The sequence below is a fragment of the Gordionus sp. m RMFG-2023 genome, chromosome 3, assembly GCF_954871325.1.
Source record: "Gordionus sp. m RMFG-2023 chromosome 3, tfGorSpeb1-WG-v2, whole genome shotgun sequence".
NCBI classification, from domain to species: Eukaryota; Metazoa; Nematomorpha; class Gordioida; order Chordodea; family Parachordodidae; genus Gordionus; species Gordionus sp. m RMFG-2023.
Window position 1 is genome coordinate 49,478,849 of NC_088777.1, and position 11,452 is coordinate 49,490,300.

General features: G+C 26.3%; 1 protein-coding gene across 1 annotated transcript; it reads left to right on the top strand.

Moving 5' to 3' along the window:
- Window positions 1-6,875: 6,875 nt before the first annotated feature.
- LOC135925636 (venom protein 302-like) lies at window positions 6,876-9,320 on the top strand. Its single transcript, XM_065461014.1, has 4 exons — window positions 6,876-7,038; window positions 8,204-8,327; window positions 8,489-8,617; window positions 9,068-9,320. The coding sequence occupies exons 1-4, from the start codon at window positions 6,980-6,982 to the stop codon at window positions 9,200-9,202; spliced, it is 447 nt and encodes a 148-aa protein (XP_065317086.1). The 5' UTR covers window positions 6,876-6,979; the 3' UTR covers window positions 9,203-9,320.
- The last annotated feature ends 2,132 nt before the right edge of the window (window positions 9,321-11,452 follow it).

Here is an 11,452-nt window from a genome sequence, read left to right on the forward strand (position 1 = left end):
CCTGCAATGGATTAATCATATTACAAATCCTTTTTTTGGTTTTCTAATATTATTTCTCTTTTTATGTGTTTAGCGAAAACGACCTTGAAGAAGAAAAAAATTCATTTAATTTTAAGTGCAATTAAAAACAAGTAAGTCATATAGAGTTTTGCTTAATGCACAAGGTAAATTTATTTATAGTGAAGCGGCATTTGCTTTTGTTAAATAAAACTTGTAAAATAAATCAGCTCTGCAGGGGGAATTGAAATTTCAAAGACAATTCTTATTACTTATTGTAAAATAACGAAATTAAATTTTTTTTTTCCTTTCTCCCTAAATTATATTTATTCGCCGCAATATTTTTTTTTATCTTTAAATAAGTATATAGAATTTCTTCGTCTAGTTTAAAATTTATATTCGTTATTGTACTGTAAAGTAACTGTTAATTTATATAATCAGATACTCTTTTATAAAATGATATTTCTTTTTAAATCAACTTACAATTTTTTTCTGATACTGAGGATCGTGATACCTCGGAACATGGCATTGATAGCGAGCAGGGATTCACTTTCTTTTCTTAACCATAGCCTTATTTGAAAGATAGGAAATTTATTTTAACCCTTTCAAAAAAAAAAAGATAATTGAAAAATAAATAAATAGATGGGAGTCGATCTCTCTTACATACGCTACTCTACGGGCATAACGTATGGTATACTAATGTCATTACAAATAGGGTTAGGATTGATAGGAAATTTTATATATTTTTGGTGTTTATCCAAAAATAGAATAATTAGCCACCCAGAACCATCAATTCCACTCACCAACAATATTAATTTTATCGATACATCCAATGTAAATGCCAATAGAATTATACTGAGACGAGAAAGGCGCTTTAGATCAAATTTAGCGCGACCGAATATTTATTGGTATATAGAGACTCTGACAATCTCCAATTTTATATTCTGCGTCAACTCAATCATATTACGCCTCATTTATTTCGTATGTTATAATAATTGTGGCGAATCCTATTTCTTTACTTCATATTCATTTTGGATTTCCCTTTAATGGAGGGCTTAATTAATTTTAGCTATATATTGAAGGTTTTTATATCCCTGGATCGCCTTTGGGCACTAGAATTTCCTTTTTCTTACAAAGCTATGATGTCCAACTCTTTAATCAGATATTTAATGATTCTAGGTTTTATCCTAAGTTTTTCAGCTGCCATTCCTTAGGTATGGAGATTTACTATAATCGAGGTTAAAGAAAATAAAACAACTTCGATTAATCAGTTGTTGTTTTCCAAAAGCATGTTGTCTGAACCTGTTGATTTTAATTTAACGGAATAAGAGCGCCAAGAATTATTCAGCAATACCATATCTAAATACGAAAAAGATAACCATTAAATATATCCCTTCCCTTAACCCCAAAACTCCTTTGTTTCAGACTTATAGAAAATGGATTACCTTTATCGTGCCATTCATTCCATTTACGATATCATTATTTGCTAACTTTTTTATAATTAATAAATGTTATAAAATTTCCCAAAATAGAACAAATTTGAGGAGTGGCAATGAGACTGTTGCGAATACAAAAGTAAACCCTATAATCAAATGGCTTAATAAAAAGGTGTTCAGACAAAGGATTCATAATGCGGGAAATATGTAAAATTCTTTACCCGTTATGCAAAAGAGAGAATTTCATATTACAATTTTAATGTTAGCCTTAAATATACATTATATATTAAGCACAATTCCTATAACACTTTATATGTTTGTCCCTGGGCGGATACGTTCTCAAACAAGTCTGAACTGTGGTTTCAAAACATAGCCTTTTTAACCAAATACGGGAATAATGCGCTGAGTGTTTATATAACTTTACTTTTTGATCCCACTATAAAGACTATATTTTATAATATTCTAAAAAAACAGTGTTGCCCTAATGATTAAATTTTTTTTAAAGACAGCTTTATATCTGTAAGAATTTTATAACTATAAAATGTGTTTAGTATAAATATAGTTTTACTAATTATTCATAGGCATAGCAATGATAATACTAAATGGGGAACACTATTAAATGCCTTTTCTTCGTATAAGCTTTATTGGAGGGGTTTAGGTCCATTTTAGGTCTTTGAATTATACCTTAAAATAAATTCAATTTCTGAAATATTAAAACTATATTATTTTAAAAATTTACAGTATGAATAATAATTTTTACCTATTTTTTATTTTAAATTATTTACATTCTTAGAGCAGATGGAGGTGGGGAGAATTTATTGTTCGCTTAAAATAATCTTGAATTCAATTATTATATAAACAACGAATATTATTTGTCAAAAATAATATATTATATGTATGCTTTTCTTATTTATATTTAAAAATTGCGATACATAAATTACAATTAAATATAGGGTCTAATATCATTTAAAATTATTATGAATTTTTTTATACTTGTCATCATGGTAATATATATAATTGTTTTAATTATCTTAATCTTTCTTCATTATAATAAATTTAGTTTTAATAAAAATAATAATAAAAGCTGATGTTTACACAAACATACCAATACATATTTTTTTATAGTTAACTATAGCAAGCACTATTGATAGGTCAAAATACACTTTTCTGACACTACGGTCCGACGGGAATAAATATGATACTTATTACGGGTTTGTAATAAGTTTAGACCGACCCGACCAGTATTTATTTTTTACTCAGCCCATAAAATAATTCAAAACAAGCTATCGAGCGCGGGCAAACATAATTTATCTATGAAGGAAAACGAATTATACTGCATATTTATCAGCTTTAAAAACATTTTTTTAAACTTTTTTCTGGTTCATCTCATAGTAAATATTTCCCACTGGTCTAAAGGATGGCTTTTAATAGTGATGTTAAATTTTATACAATGTAAAAACGAAAATATTTGGAATTTTTTTTCTTAAACAGGTATAGTATAAATTTTTTTTAAAAAAAAATTTGATATTTAAGTTTAGATAATTGATTTAGAAAAAGGGAAATTTATATTTGAAAACATTAAATTGCTTATTTTTTTATACATTTCATTTGGGGGGGGGGGGGTTCCATTATAAACTCTTTAAATATATAGATGTTACTAGCTAAAGTAGACTATCGTCAAAAGATTCGTATTCTGATTTGACTTTTGTAGGTGTTTGGTTTTTAAATGTTCATTTTTTTCCTTTTTGGTGCGAACTATTAATTATGCTAATTAACAGATGCGAGAATTTACAATTTTAAAAATATATAAAGAATGCATAGAACCAAGGATTGATAAGAAATATATTCTGCAAATTTCTGAACCAATATTCTGACGCAGATATAAGTGAACTTTTGGATCACTAGATAGAAATGAGCTTTTCCAATATATTTTATTGAAGCAAGGACCTCATGCCAGAAATTGCCAAGTGTTATAGTGACCACGGGAACAAAATGGACGTTGTTTGTAATTGAGTATTTTTATTTCTTTTCATGTCTTCATACGAAAGAAATTTCATGAGTGTTTGGCTTGGAGAATATATCAATGAAAGTTTTTAATTTTAAGCGGAGGAAGTTCTCAGAGTCAACCCATCCGGCTTTTTGATATCTGTAAAGGGTGATACTATATTTAAATTTTATATTCAAACATTTAGATCTCACAGTATTTGGAGCAAATTTGCCGGTTTTAAAGGAAAATTGTTTTGTGAAAATTTAATCATATTATTTTTTGATTGGTAAGGATATGCAGAAATCAATCTTATATCGAAAATCGACAATTTAATTTTAAGGCCAAGATTATCCGGCTGAGAATTGAATCTTCTTTGACCGAGATATCCATTTTATAAATAACAAATTAATTTTGAAGCAAATACCAATTAATTTTAAAAATACAATAAAAATTTATTTTGACGTCATGATAGTAAGCACAATCCCCGTTTCGCTATACTAAATAGCAGAGTAACTCTTAAACTACCTCTTCCAATCTAATTGAGTTGAGAAATTTGGGGGTATCCTATGAGTAAACTCATTCACAATTTTTGGGCATGTGCATCTAAGAAGCAAAGCCACCTTCTTAAACAGAAATATGGATATAGGTAAGCCCGATTGATTATAGAGAGATTCAGTTGCTATATTAATTTTACTCATATTTAGTTATTATATATACCTCTAGCACAAAAAACCAATTAAGTTAGTTTTAGGAAAAAAAGTTATTAGTTGGATTCGAATCCAGTCCTGTCGGATTAGCAACACTTGTCGACTAGACTGAAGACACTTTCAAAAAAAAAACAATTTTTTTAAACATATTATAACTAAATGTGGCAGTGTCCCTCCAAACAAAAAATAACTTAAATAGCGATTCGTTCAACACTGCCTTTGGTAGTATAACTAATATTAAAAAAAACCCGAGCTTATAAACTGATGCAAAAAAAAATTTAGAGTTAACCAAAAATATTTCTAAAATGATCCACCTTGAATGGGAGATTTTTAAATAGTTATTAATTATTAGTTATAATATTGCCAGCTTTGCCGTCTTTTTTTTTATGGTAAAAGATAATTCTTATATATTTATTATTTCAGAAAATGGATAGTTAGTTTTCTTAATATTTGCTTAATTATTTTGGCAGCTAAAGTATTTGATATCTACCGTTTCAAGGAGATAATTTACTATTTTGTGGGAAAAATTACTAATATGAAAGAAGTCTTTATATAAGGTTAATTTATTTATTTTTTTTATTCCTCGGCTAAGTTAATAGAATTTAAATTAAACTTTTTTAAACCTCCCCAGAAAAAAGATATTTAATGTTTATATCGCTAAAACTTTAATTGGCTCAGGGATTTTCATGAGTTTCCTTAGTAAGGGTATCTATTAGATCTTCTAATAACTATATTGATATTAAGTATATATCAATAAATAACCTTTCTAAAATATAATTATATTATATATAAATTGCAATTTTTTTGATTGTTGAATTATCCCCTAATGAAGTAACGTTTACAGCACTAGTATTTAGTGTTGTTAAAAAAAAACCCCATTTAAAATCGATTTTCAAAACAGCCCCGATAAAGATTTTAGACAAAATAATATGTAAACCTCAAAATTTATCAAATAGATGTCAAGCCCTTCTACCAATCTCCAGGGCTTACATAGTATTATTTCGGTTATAACCGTAATCGAAACTTTTTTAAAAATCAACCCGGATTTGGATTGGCTCGGCTAACTCAACATTATAGCCAAAAAAAATATTGCCTAGGCATCGAGATCTTGCCAACAGATGTTCAATACTATGTGCCATCTATGAGCAAAATCTTTAGGCTTGCATAATATTATTCTGGATAAAATATTGAGTTAGCCGTTTTTAAAAATAGGCATAAATTGAGCCGTTTAACAACACTATTAATATATTAAAAAAAATTTTTAATATATTTTTGTTTCCTTTGTTTTTTTTTTCCTCGATCTCAAAATTTTTTGCATCTCTTACAGTATCACAAATGAACATTACAAATTTATTTTATTTAACGTAGGCTAAATTAAAAAGGCATATTTTTTTTTGGTTAATGATGCTTACTACCTTAAGGTGGTATTACCTATCAAATATGTATTTTGTTCATTTTTTCGTTTGGATAGGCATTACCAAATTTATTTATTTATAATATATATTTGAAAAATCTTGATTTTCGGAATGGCTCTGTGGCCTAGTCGGCAAAAGCGTCGCTTATCAATCCGATGGTTATGGGTTCGAATCCCGGCAGTGATCATGTTTCTTTTTCTTAATCAAACTTGGTGGTTCTCTCCTTGAGGGGATGATATAAAGGAAGCTTGAAAAGGAAGCTTGACTCGATCACGTGATTCCCTTATAATATATTAAATAATATGGGTCTTATTATATTTTAATAAATTTTGGTCGGTATTTAGGAAATTTGATTTGGTATTTATTAAATTGCTATACGTTGACTTGGTAGTAAGCATAATTAACCTATTTTTTTTTTAGTTCTGTATCCAAAATTATACCGTATAATATTTAATAAATATTTTAGAAGGATTTATTCTATATTATACGAAGGATGTAATAATAATTTAAATTAAAAAAATGCAAAATAGAAATTATCAAATAATTAACATTAATATACGCTAAAATAGGACTATATAAGATACCCCAAAAATTTTGGGTTAAATTTTCTCAATTTTTTGGGGGTAAATTTTGACTTGGATTTTTTGCCTATGGCTAGGTAAATTGAGTTTTTTGAACTGCAGCCCTGCATTCATATCGCCCTCACCTAATTTAATAGTATTTATATATACAGATATTTTTTACTATATCTATTACGCTAATATAGATATAGATGATTCTAATAATTGCTAATAACTTTTGTAATATATATTTAAACGTTGAGTGATGACATATGATTCTTAAACTTTTTCCAAAATATTAAAAGAGGGTTTTATATAACTTTTAATATAATTTCTATTTTATTAAGGAAAAAATATTTAACATTCATTTATTTGCTATAAAACTCGAAATCAAAATTGTGAGGGAAAAAAATAATTTTTTATTTTGACCTTCAAGAACACATTTTTCTATAAAATTATTTTAAAATAATCGAATTTTAAAATTTTTGCCAACACCAAAGATATAAATATTATTAGAATCTTATTCTGAATTAAAATTTCAAAATCAAAACTTTACAGAAATAAAATTGGCTCATCGCATCTACTAGCCACGATTTTCTAACTCACAGAATAATAATTTTAGTTATTTTGTCCTTGATCTGCCTACATAAAACTATTCCCACACAATAATATTAATTGTAAATGGCAAGATAACAGCATTGTTCTCAAACTCGAAATATATTAGCCATTGTCATTTTTTATAATTTTCTAAAAGAAAAGAACAAATTATTCAAACACAATTATAATAATTAACAATGGTTAAAAAAGTTCTTGAAAAGCTTTTATTATTTTATTTTATTTTTTATTTTTTTTAAAAAATATTTATATATCTTAAAATATGGAATTTACTGTTAAATTATGTTTTGGACTTGTATTAGTTTTATTCAATTCTAATAGGCAAGTTTAATAAATCGATTTTTTTTTATACATATATTTAAAGCATTTTTAATCGAGTTTATTTTTATATTTTTCTTTGATAATTATATAGGAAAATATTACCAAAATCAACTAAGTTAAAACTTTGTAATATTTTCCCCTATTTGCTATTTGTGGCATAATTACTGAAATAATATTTTTTATATCTCCATTATATATTATTATATTATATATGTGAAAAATAGTTAAATTTGCAGATAGATTTAGCGTCAATATGTTTTTTTCCGGCAATGTGTCATTTTTTTTAACTTTAAATCAATTTTTTAGCACGTTTCAATAAAAGGAATTGTGATAGGGTGAAGTCAAATAAATAATCATCTAACCCTAAATAAGTTCCAAAATTTATTTGAATCTTATTTTTTGTGGAAAACTGTATTAGTTAAACGAGATATATAAATAAATTCATTTCAAATATTATATAACTTACAACAATCATATTAATATAGGTTATTCGAGAATAAAAATGTCTGAAATTGCGATTTTATATTTTAAAAAAATCTATCATATTATTCTCAGGTCTTTCGTATCTCTCTTGTAATATTTGAGAAATTCATTCTTTATGATTAGTGTTATATCGAGGACATTGATTTAGCCGAATTAAGCAAAATCTAAGAATTTAGCCAAAATAAATATTTAATGAAAGCTTATATAACGAGAAAATCGATTGCACATCAAAGAAAGGTCTCTTTTACTAAATTTTAAAGAAGCTTTGCTTTTGGGCAAAAATACTGATCATTTGTAAATAATTTGTAGAAAACTCTCCGATATTAATATTCAGCTTTGATATTATTATAGAAACTTGAAAGATCTAATTGTTAGACACTACTTAACCACCATTTTTAGAATACTGTAAGTCGGGTACGGGTTTTATTTTTTAAATTTAATTATCTTAAAATAATTTTGGCTTTTATTTCTTAAGTATTTTGATTGGTTAAATTTATAATGTTCAAACGGAAAGTTCTCGGCTTAATGAAATCCGATTGATCAGCTGTCTTCGTCAAACCAAAAACAAAATTTTGAAAAATGGTCCGATCCCGACTTATAATCGATACTTTTTAAAAAATTAATCGAATTAGAAAATAAAAATTTTTTATGCTTTAAAAAAAAAAAAATTCGACGTAAAAAGACTTGTAGATGCTCTCTCTTGTCCTTGTCACAATCTTCCGACTAAATGTTCAACGCCTATACCCACGGATTGTAAAGGCGACATAACTAAGGACGCTTGTGGATGCTGCGATGTTTGCGCAAAGGTATATTGAAATAATTAAACTGCATTCAATTCCTGAAGAATTTTTTTAAAAATTTTATATTCCAACATAATCTAAATTATGTAGAAGAATGTAGGATGTAGAATATTTACTTCGTATAAGAAAATATTATGATTACACACTTATTTAATGAATATCCTTAGGTGAAAGATGAAGAGTGTGGGGGGCCATTTCGAACATCGGGCAAATGTTCTAGTGGATTCATATGTAAATACGAAAGCTACACTGAGCCGCTTCAATCAAAGGGGATATGCATTACAGAATACCCAAGAGTTATTTTCAATTGTTTCTTTTAATACTTTACCAACTATATCTATTTTGTAAGAAAAACCTGAATTTTGTGAAACACAAACTAACAAATTAAATATATATTTGTTGTTTTTTTAAGGTTCAGGCGTGGGGACAGGATATCATTATTAGGTAGAGATAGGAAAAGAAAATAATTATCCAAAACTTGAGCATGTTAACCAAAAGTTGATAAGAATAAATGTATGATGAGATGTTTTTTTAAACATTATTTTGATTTATATTATAAATTTGAACCGTGGCTTGAGCCTGAAAGTTTGTTTATTCTTAGACTCCTTATCAAAAATAATCGGTTTCTTAGGAACTTCTAATCTTTACGCTCATAACTTTCAAAATTAATAATTAAAGCACCAATTCCTAAGTAAGCTAAATTTTTCTTATAATAATATTTTAAAAAAATAAATTATTATTACTAGGAGGAAGGAGAGCCATGCGGTGAAGTTTGGACACAAGGCCAATGCAAACAAGGATTCATATGTCAGCAGCCGGATGAGTACAGCCTAGGGATATGCGTCAAAGATTTATTTTCTCAAAAAAGAATAAGAGAATAAATAAAAGAAATTTTTTATTTAAAAATTATAAAATATAATTACATTATTCAAATAATAGTGCTTAATATCATTCACAAGCTTTCAGTAAATATTGTATAAAACTATTTCAACAATCTTATACAGTTTTCTGGATTCCTATTTTATGGTTGTATATAATTCTAGGTTGTATAGGTTTTGCTAATTAGAAACGGTTACTATAAATATTATGTTATTGCCAGGTATAATGTACTTTTGTTTCTCTCAAATATTCTTAATCGCTAAATGAGAATTTTATAACATTTTATGCCTATATCATATTAATGGTGATCATAACAAAGACATATCAATAAACCAGTAATAAATTCTTGAAGTGAAGATATCCTTTTGGGGTTTTATAATTTAGTCCTATGGCAAACAAATGAATCATTTTATAAAAGAAATTTTATATTATGACTTCTAGCAGCATAAATTTAAGCATAATCTACTATCCTCTACACTTGTATGTGATGGAACAGCGTTACCTATAATATTTTATTAGCCAAAGATTTATCCTTTCCCCAATCTTTGTATCACCATTATTATATTATATCTATGTAAAGTAGTGGATGTAATCGTTACTTCAAAAAAAAAAACTCGTTACGTCTGGAAAAAAGGAACGCGTGTTAAGGCTATTCAAAAATGTAACGGGTTACTCACTACTTAAAAAAATTAAATATTATATACAACAAAAAAAAATTCCCCTATATTTATAATACAAGCATATGCAAAAAAACAATATATTATAAGATAAGATATTTTTGTAATAATTTTTTATTTATTTTTAAACAACAACTGACTTTTAAAATTTTGATCAGATAAACAAGAGTGCTTAATGCTAACACATCTTTCGCTAAATTCAATTGAAATAAAATATTATCAAAATATAAATTGTAAACATAAAATTTAAAAAATACATAATAGTAATTTTATAATACAATAAAATATGTTTATATTTTTTTAAGAAAAATTTGAAGTAACGTTTTGCGTTACCGTTGCCTCTGGAAGGTAACGAATGGTGTTCCTTTGCTCAAAGAAGGTAACCACTTTAATTTTTAGCCTTACTTTGCAGCTATGATTTAAATGTATCTGTCTCTACGACTTGGTGTCTTTAAGATTATATAGTTAGCACAAAAAGGTGATTGTTTTATAATCTTTATTTATATTAGATATATCTATATTTCCAAAATCCGTACAAATTTATAAAAAAAATTTTTTAGAAATTCGAGTTAGAGCAGTTTTTTATATTAGACTGTTAATGTACGATATTTCAACGATATCGGAAATATTTTGAGAGTTGAAAAATAATAAACCTATATTTATTATCATTATTCTTTGTTATAGATTAAGATGAAAGTGTGTGTTGATATTGTTATATATAAAAGGTATTTTAGTTTTATGCCTTACGATTTATATTATCACTTAAGTTATTTTATTTCCGTTTTACCTAACTTGATGACCGATTAACAAATATATATACATATATAGATAACATTTTATAATAGAACATTCATTTTGTTCATTTTTCGACGATTTGATGATGGAAATTATTATGATGCATTATATATGATATACATTCATCCACTTTTCACATATGTTGTTGTCACGTTATAAATAAATATATACAGAAAACAATTTCGACTCCAACTTATTAGTTCAGAACTCTCAAATATTAGCAGATATTTTTTTTAAATTAGAACGGATGATAACATGTGAGAGATAAATAATAATGATAATTCTTCACCAATATATTTTATATAAAACATTTTATTTAATTTTTTGAAAACCGAATAATCCAATAGAATCATACCTATGAATTACAAAAATAAAATAATGTCCAAAATGAGTATCCAAATATTTTCAAGGTTTAAAAAGATTAAAATCTTTGAAAATGGAAAATGTAAACAATAATTGAGAACTCAATAACTTGAAAATAAATATAATGAAAACAGAAGTTATTTTTAAAATTAAATTACAGAATATATATCTTAGAGGCAAAAATTAATAATAAAATTTTGTAAAATAAATTACGAGGTTAACCATAAAAAACAAGGCGAAAAATATAAAATCTTACAAACATGAGTAAATGATATCGATACCTGTCACTCGTAGAGTGGCAGATACAAGATTCTTAGAGAAAAAAAAATTATATTCTTAGGAACATCTGGAAAACGTGAATAATTTAAAATTTTGAACCCAGTTTGGGAGTTCTGGTCCGAAATTTTTTTTACTTCA